Raw genomic sequence first — 22,463 nt, forward strand, 5'->3', positions numbered from 1 at the left:
AGTGTGGCAGGGCAAAGCTTCTGGGCAACCTACATTTAAGCCTCAGTAGTTGCATTTTATTTTAAAACTCCAGTTTAAAGTTAGTGAGCAGGTTTTATACCTGAAGCTGTGCTTCACTTTTGGGGTCCAATGGTTTCTTATACAGCAGATGTAAATATCCCGAGTTATGATTTCTCTCGTTTTGTTCTCTAGCATCTTCCACCCCAGCAAAGCCCTCCAGCAGGGTAGTCTTCAAAATGCTGATATCTCCATGAAGTGACTGTGAACAGATGGAGATGCGCCAGATTTCAACAAAAGACCTTAACAGTGCCAATTGCATCAGTATGTTCAGCAAAAGTGTTTACAGTCAGGAACAACTGGGTATGCCCATGCACACTGAAGCAGCACATCCAGACATCTCAGCACTTAATAGGTTAAGCAAAGATGCCTATCCTCAAATGCTAGCCTTGAAGGTCTCAACCAATGGGCAAACATTTGGGAGAAGTTCTGCTGTGCTATTTACCTCTGTTGTCTCTTTAATCTCCAAGAGAAAGGTCTGAAGGTCATGAGAGTCTGTCCGCAGCTGCTTCATCTCCTCGGCAGTGCCGACTTGGAAACAGACATTAGAAGTTCTGGCTTTCAGCTCTTCCATCTCCTTTTGGAAATGGGCAATCTACAGAGCCAGACAGTAAAGAAAGTTCAACCACTGTGACATGACTGCTTCTGGAACAAATGTCACTGCTCTGGGGCTGGCTAATATATTTATACAGCCATGAGTACATGATAATTTACAGACAGACAAAGGCAAGTCTCTTGCATTCCCTTCCAATCCAAGGAAGAGAGCCCTATATTCCCAACATAACTTTAATGCTAGCAGTTTAAGCAGCCAAACAGGGGCAATAGTGTTTAAAGAAGTGGTTCAGAGTATAATGGAAAGATCTCCCACGGTAACTAAGTACTGAAGGACACTAATGGAATATGAAAAGAGTGACAGATGACCACATGCCTGTACAGTGATCTTTTTAGAAGTTGGAAGACAAAAATCCTTGAAAATCTCACCTCCTCTTTGATTCCTGCTATGACAGGGTCCGAATCCTTCCACTGATGGACCTGTTTCTCTGACCCAGTGCTGGACAATGCTGACTTTCCCTAGAAAGCCAGGTGTTAAAGATTTTAATTTTGATAAGTTTATATTCTCATTACCAATCAACATCTGCTGCTAGAAATGATTTGTGTATAAAGTCATTTAAGATGCATAAACTGTCCTATGGAACAACTCTCACAAGCACAAAATGTTTACCTAAACAATAAACTGAAAATGATATCTAAGCGTTCAAACAATGCTGCGGAGATTAAACCACACTTAACATATTAAAGCTGTTGGAAATAATGGCTAAATCTTTATGCACCACTTGGAGTTATCCCTTTTACTATATTTTCTAATATTGTTAGTCAAAGCAGCTTAGAATTTTCAAAGAATTACATCTTTCTGCTGATAAAAAGATGTGATTCCACATTTCCACGCAGCACAAAGTATTAGTTCTAGCTCTGTTCATTACATCAAACTCCAAACCATGTCAGAGCTCCAGCTTCCCAAAATTACACAGCACATCATTCTAATTTTGGTAGTTTGTGACTTAGATCTTAGTTCACTGGTCTCTTGACCTAACAGCATTAAATCAGTCCAAGACTAAAGCAAATCACAGGCCAGTGAAATTTCTCAGCTCCTGTATAATCAGCTCAAGTTCTCCTAACCTGAATGGAGATTGATTTTGTTGCAGGCGGGGTGATTCTGGCCGTCTTCAGTAGATTAGATGTTGCAGGCACATTCTGAGCAGGCCGCGCCACTAGAATTTAAAGAGAAATAACTATAGACAAACACATAGTTATCTAAAAAACAGGTTGCTAATTGGAGATGGGACATGCCCACTGTTGGGAACATTCTGATCACTAGAAGGAAGGGTACAAACCCTAACAGTGCATTTCAGCAAGTCCATCTCTGTAAAATGACACATCAATCTATATCAAGTCAGCAAGGTTCTATAAGCCAAATCAATTACCCCTGATCTCAGACCTCAGACACAGGACACGTAACTTAGAACTGGAGAACAGGTTCCAGGCTGGCAAGCATGTTCCCCAAATTCCACACACACTTTTAATTTGTGGAGTAGTTTGGATGAACTTTGACTCTCATGAAAGTGAGACCAATGGCTACACTGGCTATAGAACAGATAAGTGCTCTTCAAGAATTCCTCCTTCCCAACTGCAAGTACTACTCAGTACTAACATGCGACATCCTTTAGCCCAATGCTAGGATCCTGACAGAGCTTACTACACTTCTACCCCAATATAACACGCCCTGATATAACATGAATTAGGATATAATGCAGTAAAACAGCGCTCCGGGGGGTGGGGAAATCTGCGAACTCTGGCGGATCAAAGCAAGTTCGATCTAACACGGTTTCACCTATATTGCGGTTAGATTTTTTGGCTCCCGAGGATAGTGTTATATTGGGGTAGAGGTGTTCTTTTCAAATCTGACCTCTCCCACCCCTGCTATTTCAATCCTGGACAACTCCTGTCAGAGACAGCTAGTCACATGATAATATGAGAAATGGAACATTAACTTGTTAACAGGATGAGATTTACTTTAATTTCATTTGTGATCAGTTTGAACTCTGGCCATTACAGATGGTAGGTAATGCGTTAAGTCACTGCAGCAGAGCACACACATTTTGGCAATACAATGAGACGTGCTAGTCCACTGAACATGCAACAGCTTCTAGGTGAAGATACGAAGCTAAATGTGTTACTTGAGACAATGAATAGTTATCTCTGTGAGGAATGAGGGGCAAAGGGGAAACCCTTCCAGTTCTAGTATTAGGCCCACTGCACTATATAGTTTGCAGTCTGAAAACTGGGAGACTTCAGGAACCATAGCCCATCTGCACCAGTTGAAAGCAGCACAGAGAAAACCTCTCATGCTCACTTTATACCTGGTAAGATAGAAATTTGCAAAAACAAGAATTGAGCCTTAGCCTCAATGTCATACTTGTTGCAGACACGGGGGTGGATGCCTTCATTGGGGTGGCAGGTGAAGCAGAGAGGGGTGTGGACTGGCTTAGGGGCCCTCCAGGAATAGGTTTGGAGGTAGTGGAGAATGAAAACATCGTGGAGCTGTTGTGACTGCTGCTGCCAGCAGAAGCAGATGTGTCTATGGCAGTGAACCTGAAAGACAAAATTGCAAATATTTCAGCACTCTGAATTGGACATAACTTCCTCGCATATACCCAAAATGAAGCATTAACATCTAAAGAGGAAACAGACACCAAGTACTGTTCCAGCTGGGAGTGAAGATGGGAAGAAGCCATTTAGGGAATATGGATGAGACTGCATAGCAGAAGGAGTAGGTGGTGTTTTCAGAGAACGGGAAAATGGTGAAAGGACAAAGTGGACTCTGGGACAGTCACCAGACAGGGGCTTTTACACCTCATTCCAGAATGTTAGATTCAAGAGGCATATGCAATCCAGACAATCTATTCTGAAAAGATTCTGTGGCTCACATGACATGGTTTATGGCTCCTATAATGTGTAACTGCAGAGAATGTCATGAAGAAGAATGGTTTTCTGCTACTGGTGAAGGTTATGTGATACTTGGTTCTTGCTGCCTCAACCACCACAGCAGAACTGTGTGGAGACTATTCCCCACAGAACTGCCAGAGTTGTGTAGGAGTCAACTCTGGATCAGGGAATTGCTCAATTCTAGGAATCATCCCACCCCTAGTTACATCAGGCACAGAGAAAATTAACAACCAGCAGCCTTAAAACCTGAGCTATACATCAAATGAAACTAGTGCTGGCACTGTAAGGTGTGTCAGGTATTACCTTTAAAAGGCAAATGCTGCAGGAGAACAGGAACGTCCATTTATCTTAAAAACCAGGACCGGCACTTGAGATGAATATTCAGCTGATTCAGGAACTGATCACCTTGTTTGTCTTTAACACTAACTTTAAACAAGCTTTAAAAGCTACAGCCAAAGATCTTAATGGAAGTAGATTTTCTAATTTAAAAATAATTCTTAGAACCATTAGAAATTTCCTTATACAAATATAAAGAACTGATCTCATTAAACCTCTGCTCCAATTAACATTTCCCTTGGTGTTCTAGTCTCTTCCCTTTACAATAGAGTGAGTTAAGCGAATTAAATATCTGTGAGGACAGACAGAAGGCTTTGGAGCCACAATAACTTTTTGCACCGGTGACTCAAATCCAATTCATATGGATACCGATCAGAAGCAGTTACCCTCCAATTGCATGTGAAGAGAGTTGGGAAGTCTCAGGCCCAGTTCTCAATGAGTAATGTCAGCATAAAAAAACCACTGTTGCCTCTCACTGATAGGTTCAGTAGAGAGAAAAGAATGATAGGGCCCTTGAAAACAATTACTCTCTCACCCCTAGGTCAGGGGTGAGGCACACTAGTGAACAGCGGAGGAGGCCTGCACTGCTACCACCATGCAGTACCTGCTCTCGACACAGCGAATTTCAAATGGCAATGGTGTTAAATTGGTACCTTTCACCAGTATTAACAAAAGCCAAGAAACAAGATTAAGATAAAAGCACTAGGTATATTGCACAGCACCAGCTTGATAGTTTTGCTGCTTTATAAATACAACCTATGACAACTTCACCATTCCAACCTCTACCTATGACAAAGCCTTGGGTAGTGAAGGTGTGCCTCAGAACTCCATCTGGAGCATAGAAGACCCCCTTAGAAAAAAAACACAAACTGGAAATAGCTGTTTGATCTTAGTAACTATCACCATATGCTACACGTTCCCAAACTGGTTTAACCACTGCCCACTCTTTACATAAGCCTTCAGCTTGTACTTACTTCTCGCTTAGGTTTACTTTGACAGTAGATGCTGTAGGGGTGAAACATGGTTTCAGTCCGGCCGGTGTGGTAGACAGTGGTGGCACAGGTGCACTGTCTGTAGCTGGTTTAAAATTTGTAGATCCAAAAGAGAAGGAGTTGGCTGTAGCTGCCATGGGGCCTGCAGTGAGGGAAGGAGTCACTGAAGCTTTGGAAGAAACAGAAGAGAAAGAGAATGCAGCTGCTCCAGTTAGACTGGAGCCCAGAGCTTGCTTGGAAACATCTGATGCAAAGGGATATGGTGGGGGGTCTCCAGACATAGAGCCGGACGTCTTTACAGCTGAAGATGTAAAGGAAAAAGTGGCTGCTCCACCACCAGCAGAAAGCAGACCAGAGGCTGAAGATGCAGGAGCAAGAGGTGAAGCTGTGGCAGGAGTGACAACTGGTGCAGTTTCAAACTTTGAAGGAGCAGTAGGGGTGGTCGGGGTTGTGGCAGTACTTCCTGGAGAAAAACAATTGGACCAAGTTAATATTCTATCATTAAAGGAAGGAAGTATTGCAAGTGGACAGTAAAAGTCAATCACGCTACTGAGACTGACATCACCACAAAATGACAGGGAGGATGAAGGTGTTTCAGTCTTCAAGTCAAACCGCTGAGATATTGAATGGACAAAGCGCAGGACTGCTCGATACTGTCATTTCCCCAAGCCATTTTGAATTAATTTAGTCTGGAATTTCCAGGGAAAAGGCTTCACCATTCATCCATTAGTTTTGACGTGGTTTGTTTCATCCCAAATAAACCAGCCTGCCAATGCACAAGTCTACTGTGGATGCAATGAGAGGCACAATGCCAAGCTAAGTGTTCTGTTCCAAGTGGTAAAAGAAAATGTTTAGATTTAAAGAAGAAACGGGTAGCTTTGCACTGAAACATCACTCCATGTATACAGGGAAGTGAAACAGAGAATGAATTAATCTGCCCAGGCTGGCACAAGGAGCCCCCTAATCTACATTTTACACATACTGTAATAGGCTCAATGTGTCTATTAAGACTATTTACTTCCCATCCGTTTTCCAATGCTATCGTTGCAGTTGATCCGAGACTTCATGATCACAAACAAAGCATCTAACGCACGTCATGGCCCCATGCAGAAACAACATATGGGAAGAACACAAAAGTTCTTTAGGACAGGCACTCATTTTGTTCTGTATTAGTACAGCATCTAGCACAACAGGACCCATGACTGAGGAGGTCCTAGGTGCTACTGCAACACAAATGATACCCAACACCAAAACGAGAGTGCCCAAGATGCCTTCTTGAAAGATACAGGTTACAGCAGTTGGTTTGCCATATAGTTTTAGCCCTGTACCCCAAAAGTGACTGGGTATAAATGTACACTTTGAGAAATGCTTTTAGTCCTTCACCAGGACTAGTGAGTGCTATGCACATTCACATAGCTGGTGGAATGGAACCTTGCACCTGGAAACCATCACGAGCTGCTTCCTTCGCTCTACATGCTGGGGCACAGGCTTGTTTTATTCCACAAAAGCCTCCTAGTGGTCACCCTCCAACTACTTGGATAGCAAGCTTAACAGCTAAGTACTTCAAAGTGACACAAATTAAAGCAAAGGCCTCTTCCCCACACATGGGAGCACCCACCTGCTGATTTTGGTGCTCTCTCCCCTTCTATTGACAGTGGCTCTGGGGTCACTATGAGCGATTTGACACCTGGGTTTTGATTGATCATGTAAAATGGACATAGCACTCCATCTGTAGAGAGCAATATTAGAACTGGAGCTGGAGGGAGGGTCTTCTCATCACCTGCAAAAGACCACACAGCATGCTAATGACACTGTCAAAGTCACCTGCCTTCATTGCCACCAACATCACCCCAAATCCCTCATATTTGACTTCCTTACCATCTCACATCAAAGTGACTTATGCACAGCCTTGTAGGCAAGAATATCTCTGTTCTCATCTTCCCCTACAATTGACCCAATCCCTCTACTTCACTCCTCCATTAGTCTCTCATTCTTGACTTCACGGTTTTCTAAACCAATAGATTTTAAGGCCAGAAGGGACCACCATGATTATCAAGTGTGACTTGCTGCTTAACATAGAGCATAACATTTACCCAGTAATTCTTGCATCATGCCTTCTATTATGCAGCCCCTTATGTTTGGAACAGTCCTCTTGTCTTCACTCCCCAAGAGCCTGTTCTCTCCTCCCTACAACCCATAAAACTCCCTCTCACTTCTCAGTTCTCCTGAGCTAGGAACATGTCTTCTTTCATCTTTGCAAAAATGTACAACTAAAATGCCATGCAACATATTAAAAATAATGCCAACATTAAATACACACCCCTCTGGAGGGGACAGCTTAGTGGTCTATGCCTCAGACATGAAATATCTGAGCTTCTTGAAACTACAGATTTGTTTTTAGAGTCTGCTCTGATTTAAATGTTTTCAGTAAGGTTAAAATCTGGGCCCCAAACTGCTTGTCAGATCTTAAAAATTTCCTGTAACAGTTTTCTTTATGCTCCCTATTGATATTAAACACTCATATCTAGGACACAGAAACCTCTATGATGGTTTTTTGTCTGGTTTATGGCTGTACATTCCTCTGACTTCCCAAGACCCTATTCTTTCTCCTATTAACACCTCATTGAGACCCTGCTGGGGAAGGTCACTTCCCCATGGAAACCATGTCCACTACAGACTAAGGTTTCATTAAAAAAAAAAACAAAAAACAAAAAACCCACAAACAAACTACTCTGAGGGTATGTGGCACGGGGGGATTCCTTGGTTTTAACTGGCAGATGGCACAGGGGTTGCACAGGTTTTTACAGGGATGTCCTGGGTCAGATATATGCAGAATAATTCCTGAAAGAGCAGCATATGAGATCTCAACCAAAAACCCAGAAACAATTGGTCTTCATAATCACTGCAAACCGTATCAATGGATAATATTTAAGGAATTATGCATCTGTAGTAAAAATTATGTTCTTAACAGGAGTTAAGGCAGGTTCACCAGGAGGTGACATGCCTTGGACGTGTTCCTTTCAGACAGGAGGTAACAATTCCTTATCTCTCTGCCTGACCATGAGTATTGTGTTGCACCCTCACAATGAATGCCTATTTGCATACTGAACCAGATATCAGTTGAAAGACTGCAAAAATCTACAAGAAAGAAAATCTACAGGAAAACAAAATTAGCAGGGGGGTGTCCTACTTATGACTAAGATCAAAAAATTAGTCTGTAATATCAGAGAATACAAAGAAACACACAGGCTCTTTCAGAGGAGGAAAACTGACAGCCTGTTGTGTCTCATGAAAAAGGGGTCACTGCCAGTCTGGCTGTAAAAGCACTGGTGAGCAATACTTTACTAGACATGAAAGTATATCTTGTTATTAAGTCTATGCTCTAGAACAGTGGTCCCCAACGCGGTAGCATCTTAATGTGCCCGTGTCCTGGCCCCCGGGAGAGCACCTGCCGAAATGCCCGCCAAAATGCCGCTGAAATTCGACGGGACACCCCTCGATGACACCGCTTGCCGCCGACAAGTGGCATCATCGAGAGGTGTCGCTGCCAAAAGGCCGCTGAAATTCAGCAGCATTTCAGCAGATGCTCCACCACCACAATGGCCCTTCGTCTGGCAGGTGCCAGAAAAGGTTGGGGACCACTGCTCTAGAATGTGTACTGTGATTTATTTTATATATAAAATCATTTGCTTCCAATAGTTCTACTTGCTAGCTTTTGAATCTCTATACGTTGTTAAATAAACTTATACTTGATTTCAGCAGAAACACATCTAAGTGTTAACTGGAGCAGTGATCCAAGGTAAAACTTAAGCTGGAGTGCACTGTTTCTTTGGAAGCAGCAAATTTGTGAATATCTAGTGAATCGGGACTGGATACTCCAAGGAGACACTTGGAGGGCTCGGTGGTTGGAGCATGCCCATTGCTAGCCTGTATGCCTAGAGGGAAGCGCTTGTATTGTCTGCAGCTGATGAAATTGGGGAGCTGACCCCCAGCAGCCCCTGACAAGGCTTCCTCATGCTATAGGAAGGTGGTAGTGAGGTGCCTCTCAACTCTGGGTTCTCCTGGGTTCTCCTCAACTTTGAGCCGTCCCTTGGATAGGGCGAATCACGGCAACCGCTTTGGGCCCCGTGCTTCAAGGGGCCCCACGCTTCGACATCACAGTGTCTGATGGGGTGAGGACAGCAGCTGTCTGCTGTGAGCAGATCAGGCAGAGGCAGCTAGCGAGCAGGAGGCAGCTAGTGTGTCTGGCCTCGCCTCCCACCCAGTGGCTCACATCATTTGGCATAGCTAGGGGGGCGGGGGACGAGGAGGGAGAGACTTGGCAGACCCAAATCAGGGGTTTCTGGCTGCCATGCAGACAGCTGGGCTCCCCCGTGACACCTGTGCAAAAATTGTGCAGCCCCCACCTTCTCCCTGGACTCCTGGGCCCCTGCTGGGCCTCAGGCAGCGCTGGCAGGAGGGTGCTGTGCACGCAGCTCACCCGCCCCGTGCAACCACCCCAGCTCCCCATTATTCAAATGCAGAGGCCTCCTGGGAGTGTGGGGTCCTAGCCCAGGAGGCAGCATTGGCAGCCAGCGGACAGGCACCCTCTATCACCAGTGGGTGGGCTTTGCTTCAGGTAACCCTCCATGGCCCACGCTCCGCGGAGCAGCTGGAGCCCCATCGCCCCCAGCAACCCACCCGCAGCCCCATCCTTCCCCCCAAGGGAGGCTCAGCATGCTCCCTGCCCCATGGGGGGCACATACAGGCTGATTCGTCCCGAACCCTGCACCTCCCTAGGGATGATTCCCGGGAAGTGTCAGAGTGGATTAAGCAAGCCTAAATGCAGCCAAAAAGGAGCTGATTGGGCTAAGTGGGGACGGTATGGAATATGTAGCTATGGATTTCTCTGAAGAGATCAGCTGAATCCCAAGACAAGAGACATGAATCTAAAGAAGCTGCTCCAGTAGATTCCTTAATCCAATAAAAAAAAGTGTCTGGATTAACACACAAAATGCTTCAAATCCAATTCTGCATTAAACACAAATTGCGTACCATAGCCTGTTGCTACAATAAAGGCTACTGCTGTTCTCAGTTAACTGGCATGCTGCTATGCTCCCTACATGCACCTTGTCCCTGCCTTCTGCTGTGCCCAAAGGCACCTCCATTTCAGTCTCACACTGTGCTTGGAGAGAGAGTTTTCAAATCCCTCTGAGTAGTGTCGTTATATCTTCAAAGCACCTTGTCAGAGACAGAAGCTGAGGAGCCTTGAGGCAGAGCAGAAGCTACAGCAAAACTGTAACTGGCTGATTGTAGAGCATAGTAGGGTACAAAGCCAGGTCAGGCCTTTTGCTTTAATGCAGAGCTGATCCCTAGGCCTTTACGAACCATGCATTTTCCTGGTTATGGAATTAGCCTGCTTTTCCTTTGGATCAATGCAAATAGTATATAAAAGAAAATAGCCCTGCAGGAACAACTTCTTCTACAAGAGCATGCCCAGCACTTTAACAGGCAAGTACTGGAGTGAAATGCTACAGGTAGGTTCAAGCCAAATATCATCTCAATTCCATCGACTGAGTAAGTGATGGAAAACAAGGCACATAAGTTATATATTGACTACTGCCAAGTCCCAGGTTACTAAGAGCTTCTCTAATTAGACAACTAGATGCTGAACTGTACCAGAGCCTATGTTAAGATGTAACCTCTCAGGACACTGATAAATGCAAAGTGTAACACATTGGAAAACATAATCCGAACTATACATATACAATGATGGGGCCTAAATTAGCTGTTACCACTCAAGAGAGATCTTGGAGTCATTGTGGACAGTTCTCTGAAAACATCCACTCAATGTGCAGCAGCAGTCAAAAAAGCAAACAGAATGTTGGGAAACATTAAGAAAGGGATAGACAATAAGACAGAAAATATCATATTGCCTCTATATAAATCCACGGTACACCCATATCTTGAATACTGCATACAGATGTAGTCACCCCATTTCAAAAAAGATGAATTGGAAAAGGACAACAAAAATTATTAGGGCTATGGAATGGCTGTCACATGAGGAGAGAGAAATAAGACTGGGACTTTTCAGCTTGGAAGAGAGATGACTAAGGGGGGGGATATGATAGAGGTCTATAAAATCATGACTGGTGTGGAGAAAGTAAATAAGGAAGTGTTATTTACTCCCCATAACACAAGAACTAGGGGGTCACCAAATGAAATTAATAGGCAGCAGATTTAAAACAAACAAAAGGAAATTTTTTTTTAACATAACACACAGTCAATCTGTGGAACTCCTTGCCAGAGGATGTTGTGAAGGACAAAACTATAACAGGGTTCAAAAAGAGAGCTAGGTAAGTTCATGGAGGAAGATCCTTCAATGGCTATTAGCCAGGATGGGGAGGGATGATGTCACTAGCCTCTGTCTGCCAGAAGCTGGGAATGGGAGACAAGGGATAGATCATTCGATGATTACTCGTTCTTTTCATTCCCTCTGGGGCATCTGGCATTGACCACTGTCAGAAGACAGGATACTGGGCTAAGATGGACCTTTGGTCTGACTCAGTATGGCCGTTCTTACCACCCTGCCACTGCCCAAAAGATATCTGAGTTGCTATTAACAACAAAAACAAAGCAGATAAGACTTACTGATAAGTATTGGCATGTTACTGGTGTAATCTATGGCAACACCTACGGGTAAGGTGTCATCATTCTTATCTGTCACAGGAAGTTCTGCTCTGCTGGAATCTTCTAGAACCCACGATTCCCAGTTGTTCTGGAAAGAAAAAATATTTTTGCTACTGTTCTGTGATTTTCACCACTCCTACTCACACTGGGAACAAGCTGCAGGAAAGCACAAATACCTTGCACATGAGTTGTGAATAGCCTGGCTTTGGAATGTTAGCCAAAGATTTAGAAAGAATAGATAGCAACAAGACGGGCTATATCTGTCAACATTTTCCACGTTAAAAAAAAAAATCCTACAAATAACAAAAACCTTCACAAATTCCTGGGTGACTTTTACATGTGGTACTTGCATTTCTGGGATGAGTTCACTTTAAGATTCAAGTTAAACTAATGAGCTCAGCAAGACTAAAGTCACCATGGTGAAAAGTGATTCAGGATGTTAAACTGGCACCAAGCCACTGATGCAACACAGTCCTTTAGCACTTTGCTCATTACCTGCTATGCTTCAGTTCAGTTGTCTACTTTCTGGTTACTAAAACTTCTGGCTCATAAGCAAGGCAAGGATGTAATAAAAATTTCCTTTCATCTTAAGATTCTATGTATATCAAATGGGTAAACTCTGAGCTAAGCATTCTCTAGCCCTCAGTTCTTGATATCCAAATAGCTTTCCTGGAAAAGATACATTTGGTCAAGTGCAGCAGAAAGGAAGGTTACCTGGTCCGCTTGTCTAGAGAGAATGCTGACTTCTGTAGAAGCTGCTGAAGCTGCCAGGACTAGAGCCCTTCAAGTACAGAAACAAAACAGTGTTAAGTCCAAATATGACGACAACACGGAGCTCCTCAGCCCATACTATTGTGAAAGGCATCCCAAATACTTATAGCATGCTTTATGAATCAAGGATGATAATGATTTATTATGTTCAAGTGGTAAAAGACAGGGGAGAAATACAGTGAACTCTTCACCATTCTAAACAGGTGTCATTAGCAGTCAGGGCATCAGTTCCTTTGTCAGAGCTGATGACATAAGATACTCATGCACCATCATTACTCTAAGCAATTTGTGATGGAACAGAAATAAATAGTTTAACAAACAAGGCATAACATCTTCACACAGACCTGTGAACAGAAAAATCTAAAAGCCATGCACCACTTAAAGCGTAAGTTTCATTCTTAGTGGAAAGCACATGGACTTTAAAAACCTTTGTGCATTTATTTTACCACCCAAAAACAGAGAAATGGATAGTTTGTTATGTATACGTATAAAGATCTGTAGACTTAGTCATAGGTCTCTACACTCACCACTCTTCAACATAGTTGAGAAAGTAATGATGCTGTCGCTCGGTGCAGCTACCATAGCAAGGCTCCATGAAATTCATAAACTTCTCCGGCCGTTTCTCTTCCTTTCTCTGCAGAGACCGGAGGAACAGAAATTGACAATCGATTTAGCTTCCATCAAAGCAAGTTAAGTCAGCTTCTCATACAAATGGGCATATCTAGACAATATAATTACATTACATTTCTTAGAAATATGCTCAGATCATTACAAAGTTAATCTGGCCCAACTGTGTAAAGTGCGCAGGAGCAATCAGGAGTGCACATGTGCACCACTATACACAAACAGTCCTGGAAGGATACAATTTGGTATCGCGTGCAGCAGCAGGTTACAAGAACAACAAAAAAAGCAGTCTCTGGCTAGCCCACATATATGTGATAAACCATCGAGGTTACCTTTCAGAGCACCTGATAGCCAGGACTTAACTCCTGTTAACTTGGAGACCTCAAAAGGTCTGCCATAGTCTAACCTCAATAGAAAATGGGATACTGATTTATTCCCAATTGGACCCTACTTCAATTTTTTGCCATTAAACTTCAGAATTGAGTTTGATACTAGAACCTCTGTTTGATGCTAATGAGAACAATAAAAAGAACATACTATACTAATAAGCAGGTCAGAAGAACAAACAGTGTTACCGTCACATTCATTAGCATAAAATTTTTAAAATGAGAAAAATAAAGTTGAGACTCCCTAGCACTTACAGGTAATACAGCCATCACCACCTCTGGGGATGTTTCCAAGGTCCCATCAGCAGCTGCGTAAACTATAGTGAAGACATAGGTGCCAACCCAAAGCACATCCAGGACTGGAAGGAAAATGAATGATCATCACCCAGAGACATCTTAAAAGGAGCACTTCCTTGGATGTTGTGTACTATGTGCAACTAAAATCAAACTCGAATGCTACTGTGATATTGTAAATCTTATAGGGATGGTTTACACCTCTCCAGTAGCATGAAGACAACTTCTAATGCATTACCTAGCCAACTACATATCATCTAGCAGACAACATATATCAAGTGTTTGAGTGACATTAGGAGACCAACTTGATGCGATGAAATTCAAAAACAAAGCTGAAGCATGTACCTGGGCCAGCTTACTGTGCCTTGGTCCACTGTGAGCAAGGACATACCACTGTCTTCGCACACTGAACATCTCCAACGATGGAGTTGAAGCCTTAACTCTAAATTTTCTGCATTTGCATCAGTATTAGAAAGTTCTGAATGTAATTTTGTAGTGGTGGTTTGAATTTTATTATGAAATAAATGAAAATTATTAAAAAAAGGTCAATTCTCTCATGAAGTGTCTGGAAGTCTCCATGGCAAAATGTAATTGCAGCCTTTAGAAAGTATAGTCTATCTTAAAAGTCGTCATCGTACACTGACATAATGCACATCTTAGAAACCCAAGATATTCACAGGAGATGCTCCCCCCCATCTCCCCACACCACTAAGGCATATCATTCAAATTTATCTTAATATTTTAATTTTGCATGTGCATAAAAAAGCAGCTTGTATTCATTTAAAACATTAAACAGTTTTTTAAAATGTTTGAATATTCATAGAATGATACCAGAAGGCATCATTGTGATTAGCTAGTCTGACCTCCTGTATAAACCAGATCATGGGACTTCCCTGAATTAATTCCTGTTTGACCCAGAGCATCTCTTTTAGAAAAAGAGTCAATCTTGACTTAAAAATTTTCAGTGATGGCAAATCCACCACAACCTTTTCTGAGTTGTTCCAATGGTTAATTATCCTCACTGTTAAAAAAGTTCATGCCTTATTTCTACATATGAATGTCCAACTAAAACAAGACCTTGTATATTAATAAAAACTGCCTCCAGGCCAAAAATTACCAAATTAACCCCTCCTCCCAAAAGAGGTGTCTCTGGCAGAAACACTGGCACATCCTTAAGTACCTTAGCACCAACAAGAATCAACATAAAGAGACCTCAATGGACGAAAAGATAAAAAAGGAATGCTGTACCTTTAACAGGATTATCTGAGTCATAAAATGGAGGACAGGGAATTACTTTTTTCTCCTGTAGGTTCTGAAAGAAAAAATTCCTCTTTCAGAAATAAGAACACCAACAACTCCCATCAGGAGTTTAGCAGATCCTAAAGAATTGTTTTTAGGGTGCTACAGGTCCTTTTTAACAGCTACCGCATTCCTCCTCGGAGACCCTTGCATTTCAGCAGCAGAAGTCCCAATACCTCTCTCAAAGGCAGATTGAGATGCTTAATGTTTTTGATGTTCTTGGAAAGTTTCACATCAAAGGCACTGTACTTTGCTCTCAATTTCAATAGCCACATGCTGATGAAAGGCAAAATTAAGCCTAATTAGAAGTCAGTGAAACGAAACAATGAATTACTGCAAACAAACACTTACAGGCAGATACTGGACCACAGTGCCATTTTGCTTCCCTACAGCCAGTTGCTTTCCTTTGGGGCTCCAGCACACTAAGTAAACAAGAGGGTTTTATCAGCACAAAATAGAATGGCAGTGGAAGAATTAAACACTTACGGTATTTCCCAGTGACAGCATCAGTGAACTAAATACCACTCAAACCTGAGCCAAACAGCCAATCCTACTGAAGCTGTCCTCCCTCGTGGATTCCATGGACTTTCATTACCATATGGCAATGCAGAAAGATGAGTCCATAGAGGCTTCATGGCTCAGATTAATTAAAATTTCAGCAATGCTTAACTTTCTGCACATCTGCCTTGGAGTCTGGCTATACACAAACTTGCATTGGCTTAAACCAGCGAAAATCCTGTGATTTAAGACAAGCCACAAAGTGGCACCCATTTAACTAAATCAGTTTAAAAAAAATAAATCACACCTTTTGTAAAACCAGTGCAATGTGTGTTTGAGCCAGGCCTCATCTGCGCTAGAAGTCTGGAGAATGCTTGCAAAACACCAATTCTGCTTGCTTGCACTCCACATCACAGAAGACAAAGTTCCTCAAGCACTGATGTAATTGAAAAATGCAGGGAAACAATTCTATTTAACCTGCAATACTGTACCTTTCCTTCAAGCGATACTGAAGGCCTGATACAATGTAACCTTTTGTCAGAAACATTTAGCTCTAATTCTCAAAGTGGGCTGCTCAAGAAGGTCATGAAATTTTTTTTTAGAAAACCTCTACTGGAATATAATTAAGTTCTATTAAGTTTAACTCCATTTGCTCCCCAGGAGAAAATTTTAAAATTGCTGTAATGGCAAATATGCCTCTCTGTCTAGTGACAGCTACACTCCCACACACTTTACGGCATCTTCCATCTTTACGAATTATTACTAAGCCGGAGTTGTGTCACCCACCTGATGTAACAGCCACCGAGGAGGGAAGAGTGGCACACACTTTTACAGACTCTGTGACCTGCAGGACAGAGATACTACCATCGGACAGACAGACAGCGACCATGGAGGGGCTAGCAGGGTTCCACTTCAGATCACAGACCATTGCCATGCTGCCTGAGTCTTTGGCCAGTTTATGATAAGCAAACGGACGTTTCTGCTGTTTGGCCTTTTAAGAGAAAATAAATGAATTTCTTAGCCCATAAATTCAGTGTGCAAATAAGTTCTCCCAAACTCACAATCCATAACTATTTGGCCCTGCTGTACTGTAACTATTGCGATGTAGGAAAAAACACTGACTGCTGCAGCACACAAACCAAGACTTAATGCAAGTTAAAGTGACATGTTTAGGTTAAAAGTTACGTAGTTATTCAAAAATTCTTTCCTTGTGTCATGTTAATTTCTCCAGATGATTAAAAATTTTAAAAATCTAGTTTATTTTTTCCACCACTGGGGGGGGGGAGGGGGGATTAGTTTCATTATTGGTTTCTTGTCAGTTTCCCTTTCCTATTCTACAGTGCTGCAGTGGCTGGGTTGCAAACACTGAGGGGAATGCGTAAACGTACAAGCACATTGTTTATGCCAGAATATTAAAAAATGTCACTAAAAGGGATTAATATTTATGTTCAGTGCTGCACAAGATCAAATACTGTCACTGTTTCTAGCATCTAATAGTAGAGAGGGTTTTTTTGTTTGTTTTTAAATCTATATTTGGACCTAAACAACCTGATAATGCCCTTTTAAAAGCCAGTAGAGCAGCCTTGGAAATACTGCTCCCTGTACTGAGGGCTCACAGTCAATACTAAAGTTCAGTCTTCAGCATGCTAACATGCAAGCCCATGATACTTGATGCAAAGCAAGCAGTAAACTATACAAACTGTTATTTTGGCCTTGTTCAATTGTTCCACATAAGTCATTTTCTTACACTACTGTAGTAGAATATTTTCTGGATAATGTTTTCATCTTTTCTTTCAACATGTGCCTTATTCAGGGACACGTTACAGCTACGCAATACCAGAGAGTGCAATAGCAGAGACGGACAATTACAAATACTGCTTAGCATAGCTGACAGGGCCAGCATACAAGCAGGAGCTTGAATTACCACATTCCAAGTCAGAGGCGGCAGTATTAATATTTGGCACTTTTCTTCTTCACAAGGCGGTTTGAACATCAGTTGTGAGATCCTCACAACAGCCTCGTGAGGTAGGAAAATAACCTCATTTTATAGGTAGGGAAACTAAGGCAGATTTTAATTGAAAAGTTATTGAATAAACCTCACAGTTCTTTGTGTACAAAGCATACTCTACTGTGGACACTCAGGAAAGCATTTTGAGATATCCCCTTTCCATCATCAAATGCTTCCTTTCAAGGTGAAATTTGTACGTCTGTTTGCAAGTACCTTACCTGATTTGAGAACGTGCGGACATCAAAAAAGCCAATGAAGGAACCAAACTCACTGGATGTCATGCAGACAGACAGTGTGAGGTTATCACAGCTCAGAGCCAGGTGATGCACAGGAAACTTCATAGGAACCAATATACTTTGAACATTTTCAACTTAAAAACAAAAGGAAATGGAAGAGGGAAAGTATGGAGTGGTCACTCTTAGAAAACAGTGAACAGTAAGTGGTCATTTTAAGGAGAATTATTAAGTAAATACAGATGCCACCTGGTAACCTAAACACTGCAGACTAGTTCTAAAGGAGGCGTAGAGACATGTACTCCACTTTCCATAAGTCAAGCCTGAATAATCTTTTGGATGCTTAACTATCTTGAAGGAGGACAGTTCTAATTACAGGTTTTTGAGGAATTTCCTTGTTCTGGATCCTGGCATGTGGATTGCCCTAAAACTGAAGAGGCTGAGACTTGCATCTAGTTGGTTGTAAATTTTAATACACAAATTACTGGAAGGGTCATATAGCATAGATCAAATAGAACTCATGACAATTTTTTAAAATTTGATGGATAATATCTCAGCAAGTCTCATTACTTCTGAGGTTAAGATCCAGCATCAGAATCACAGAAGTGAGATGAAGACTATTTTCCTTACAGGATACTGGATTAGATGGATGATTTGATCTGATATAGCCAGGCAATCCCTGAATTCCTGTGAATATCAACTGTCAGAGGTACAAGTCTGGCAATGCTTCTCAGGTGAAAGAAAGTTCTTATATGGCACACATCACAACTGTATTTTTAATTACTCAGGAGACACTCAGATACTAACAACCACCTCTCTTTCTTCCTAGCCTCTAAGGAAAAACAGTCTGATGAATTTATAGGTGTTTGTTTACATGAGCAAGAGGGTGAGTTCGGTAATTTATGAAGAAGTTACTGAGAGAACGTTAAATTGAAGAAATTACTTTTGCACTGGAGGTCTGAAAGCGGTAGTTTTGTGATGACTCGTCTCTTTTACTGGAGAGAGTTCCACAATCTCCTGCTCTCACAAGCCTCCTTAAGTGAGTTCACAGGTTCACTATTGTCCTGATCTCCTGTGACAGCTGCAGGCTATCATGGTTGTGAACAAAAACAGCACTCTCTCCAGTAGCTAAAGCCAATCCCATGGAGGACTTCGAATGTCAAGAATAAATTCCTGTTCAATTTTTCCAATGGAGAGCCTGTGCAGAGAGTATGGAATCCTGATAACATGTTCACAACAATTTATATTGCAAAGCAGACAACTGCTGCATCTTGTATCAGCTGGAGATGCATCAGCATATGTTGTCTCATTCCTAGACATAACATTCAAATAATGAAGCCTGGTAGTCACAAATTCATGGATCACCACAGCCAAGCCGGTATCAAATGGAACGTGGCATGAGTAGACTAATCAACTATGTCATAGACCTTCCAAATGCAGCTCTCTTCGCTGTACAGTAATAAAAACAAGCTTACCAATTTTATTGCGATCTTCTCCTGCTTGATTCTGCATGAGAAGATCTTTAGTGTGAAAGATCTGCAGGCCAGTTGCCCCACCAGCAAAGACTAGCCCGTATTTGTTCGAAATGGCAAGGAGACTGGAACGCTCTTTAGGGAGTTCCTCAGGAGCATCAAATATTCGGACCTTCTTCAATGCTCTGAACTGAAAATCCTGTTATAAAATAATAGAGTTAAAAAGCAATTCTAGTTGTAGATATGTGGGGTGGGGCAAGAGGACAGAAACTGAGTTTCACTTACACCCTGGAGAAATTGAACTTATTAAAAAGCACTTTACACTTACCCACTACTACACATAAAGCCTCTCAATTGTTACTTCCCACATGGTTGCCAAACCACGAGCTCCTGAAAATTATTTTGAATAGTTTACATACCACAATGACAAAAATATTGACCCTAAAACTGACCCAAGGAAAAATCATTTGTTACAATCACTTCCAGATTTTTTTAAAATAAAACAGAGAGTGATAGGGATAGTTCCATGAATTATCTATAAACAGATGGGCCAAGGACTTCACACAGTACATTTAATATTGACAAGATAAATAATGCTGAATAGGAAGGCTGTTATTAATCTCATGAAACACTTTCACCACAAGCCGTAACTTTTCAACATGATATTCAAATCTCTCTCAGGGAGGTCTAAATACTAAACCTTTTCTTCTTCACTTTTTCTACTTTACAGCCTGAGCACCAAGTTATTTTCAAGCATCTTTTTAAAGGTATTTGTCTATAAAGTGTCCTAAAATGGACCACTTCTTTTCACTGTTCACAAAATAAATTAGGAAGTCACTATTTTAATTCCTGACAGGTATTTTTTTTCCAAAAGTTTGATAATCATTAATATACTTGACACTAATTGGCAGGATTTGGAAAACATGAAGACATTCCTAGAAGGTAGCACAACATTTTCCATTTGGAAAAAAAACAAACCGTGCATCACGGCTAGTACAGTCATCAGAGTGACAGTTAAGGGACACTGTCAACTTAAAAGTGGTATGTGTGTCTGAATATATTTTTTACTTGCTACTGTAGTAACACTTAAGATAGCTATACCCAAAACAATAGGAAAAAAATCCCCCTCCATCTTCCATCTCCCCACTGAATGTTTACTTTGTGTATTTGGCAGTAGTTTGCATATAATCACTCCCCCCTATTGTCTGCATAGGGGTTTTGCATCAAAGGAAACAGAAAAATAGGAAAAAGGGTGATTATAAACCACAACATTTTAAAGCTACATATAAATGCTGATTGACTGGATTGAGAACTAAATGGTAACATTACTACTATACAGTCTCACTCCTCAAGTCAATAGGTTGACACAAAAACAGGAACAAACCAATGTTTAAAAATGTAATGGTGGTGCCTAACATTAGGCTCCTAAACAAACTGCCTGATTGGTGAAGATGGGGTACTGACGACTCACCAGGATGACCAGATGTCCTGATTTTATAGGGACAGCTCTACTATTCAGGGCTTTGTCTTACATAGGTGCCTATTACTCCCATCCCACTTTTTCATACTTGCTAGATGGTCTCTCTAGCACCTGCTGATGTAAAAGGCACTTGTGGCTACCCCACACCTCTCAAAAAATCCAGGCCACTTATTTAGGGATCCCCTTCCCTTAGGCACTTAGTAAAGTGCCTAAATACAGATACAGGCATCTAACTCAATACCCCCAGGAGTGGAAAACTGAGGAAGCAACCACTACACAACGTTTCACCTGAATAACCAACCTCGCTACCAAGATCTACGAGGAAAGCTGGTTTAGCTCCTGCCTGGAAAGGAGCTCGCCTTGGGCCGGCAGCCCGGGGTCCCAGTTCCAGGGGACAGGGCTCCACCCATCTAGGGGAGAGGGGGATGACGGGGCCCGAGAGAGAGGATGGAAAAGGGACAGCTGTGAGCTGAGTGACAGGCTACCGCCACCCCACCCCTGGCGTCCTCCTACCCCCGCTCCCTGCCCCCAGACCTCCCTCATACACCCCCGCCCCCCCCAACGCAGGGGTTCCCCCCTCCCGTCCCAGGATCCACCAGACCCCGGCCCCAGCCCGGCGTCCTGCTACCCCCGCTCCCTGCCCCCACACCTCCCTCATACACCCCCGCCCTACCCAACGCAGGGGTTCCCCCCTCCCGTCCCAGGGTCCACCAGGCCCCGGCGTCCTCCTACCCCCGCTCCCTGCCCCCGGACCTCCCTCATACACCCCCGCCCCCCCCAACGCAGGGGTTCCCCCCTCCCGCCCCAGGGTCCACCAGGCCCCGGCGTCCTCCTACCCCCGCTCCCTGCCCCCGGACCTCCCTCATACACCCCCGCCCCACCCAACGCAGGGGTTCCCCCCTCCCGCCCCAGGGTCCACCAGGCCCCAGCCCAGCGTCCTCTCCACTCCTCCCCCAGCCCCTACGCTCCACACCGGGCCCCTAGCCCCGCACCTTCATCTCCCGCTCGGGGACCACATCCATATCGTCCCCCATGGCTCGGGCTCAGCCCCAGCCCCGGCGACAGCCGCTCGGCTCCTCTTCCCCGCCCGCGGGCTGCGCAGGGACACGAACAGACACTTCCGCTTCCGGCGGCCATCGGGCCTAAGGGGCCGCTCTAGCCGCAGCGCTCTATGGCAGCGACTCTGGGGCCGGGAGAAAGAAGCGTAGACAGAGGTTAAGATTAGGGGCGGGGCCTAAAGCTGGGGGTGGGAGCTTTGACCTGGAAGGGGCGTGGCTAGAGGGGGCGCGTCAGCTCTTTGAGTGTTGGTTTGTACAGTGCCTAGCAGAGTGGGGGCTTGCTGCATTATTGGGGCTCCTAGGAGCTCCACTGAATAATTCAAACCTGACCCTGTGTGAGGAGGCAGACACTCACAAATCACAACACTTATGTTTCAGGGGTGGTGGATAGTTGCCTATAGAAGACAATACCTCCAATATGGAGAGTCACATCTGGTCACCCTACCGTGGATCCAGCCCGCCTGGGAGGAGGCTGCAGTGTAGTTCTACGCTAACATTTCCCTTACCTGCTCAGTCACTCCACTGCAGTAAATCACCAGCTTCAACCTCAGGAGAAAGAAGTTATTCCAGCGTTGCCCCTTCTCGTGATATTTGGTGTTTTAGTTAAAGCCCTAGCTCCTGGAGTCGCTTTATTACATAAGACGGCCAAGTTCTTTTGAAGAAGAACAAACAAATGCCCAATCCTCATGGTGTTTGGGATGGAGATGGGGTGTATGTGGCCTAACTAGAGCCTAAAGTCTCAGAAACTAGAAGGCCAAAAACCCCAAAGCTGTATGTTTTAA

At 43.2% G+C, this 22,463-nt stretch overlaps 1 protein-coding gene across 5 annotated transcripts in view; it reads right to left on the reverse strand.

Annotated features, from left to right (window-relative positions):
• The window catches only part of NUP214 (nucleoporin 214), a 75,808-nt gene extending 54,047 nt beyond the window's left edge, over positions 1-21,761 (reverse strand). For 2 of the 5 annotated variants that reach the window (XM_050926081.1, XM_050926080.1), the window contains exons 1-17: positions 21,616-21,760; positions 19,147-19,342; positions 17,657-17,808; positions 16,217-16,421; positions 15,284-15,354; positions 14,882-14,945; positions 13,595-13,698; positions 12,857-12,963; positions 12,273-12,339; positions 11,520-11,646; positions 6,508-6,669; positions 4,872-5,352; positions 3,032-3,207; positions 1,735-1,826; positions 1,039-1,128; positions 503-652; positions 101-259 (exon numbers count right to left, since the gene is read on the reverse strand). In XM_050926081.1, the coding sequence (XP_050782038.1) occupies positions 101-259; positions 503-652; positions 1,039-1,128; positions 1,735-1,826; positions 3,032-3,207; positions 4,872-5,352; positions 6,508-6,669; positions 11,520-11,646; positions 12,273-12,339; positions 12,857-12,963; positions 13,595-13,698; positions 14,882-14,945; positions 15,284-15,354; positions 16,217-16,421; positions 17,657-17,808; positions 19,147-19,342; positions 21,616-21,657 (2,445 nt within the window). In that variant the 5' untranslated portion in view covers positions 21,658-21,760. Of the gene's footprint in view, positions 1-100; positions 260-502; positions 653-1,038; positions 1,129-1,734; positions 1,827-3,031; positions 3,208-4,871; positions 5,353-6,507; positions 6,670-11,519; positions 11,647-12,272; positions 12,340-12,856; positions 12,964-13,594; positions 13,699-14,881; positions 14,946-15,273; positions 15,355-16,216; positions 16,422-17,656; positions 17,809-19,146; positions 19,343-21,615 lie in introns of those variants that run through there. The other 3 variants (XM_050926082.1, XM_050926083.1, XM_050926084.1) reach the window with 3 other exon arrangements.
• Positions 21,762-22,463: the final 702 nt, after the last annotated feature.

This window comes from Gopherus flavomarginatus, chromosome 17 (assembly GCF_025201925.1).
Source record: "Gopherus flavomarginatus isolate rGopFla2 chromosome 17, rGopFla2.mat.asm, whole genome shotgun sequence".
Taxonomy (NCBI): Eukaryota; Metazoa; Chordata; order Testudines; family Testudinidae; genus Gopherus; species Gopherus flavomarginatus.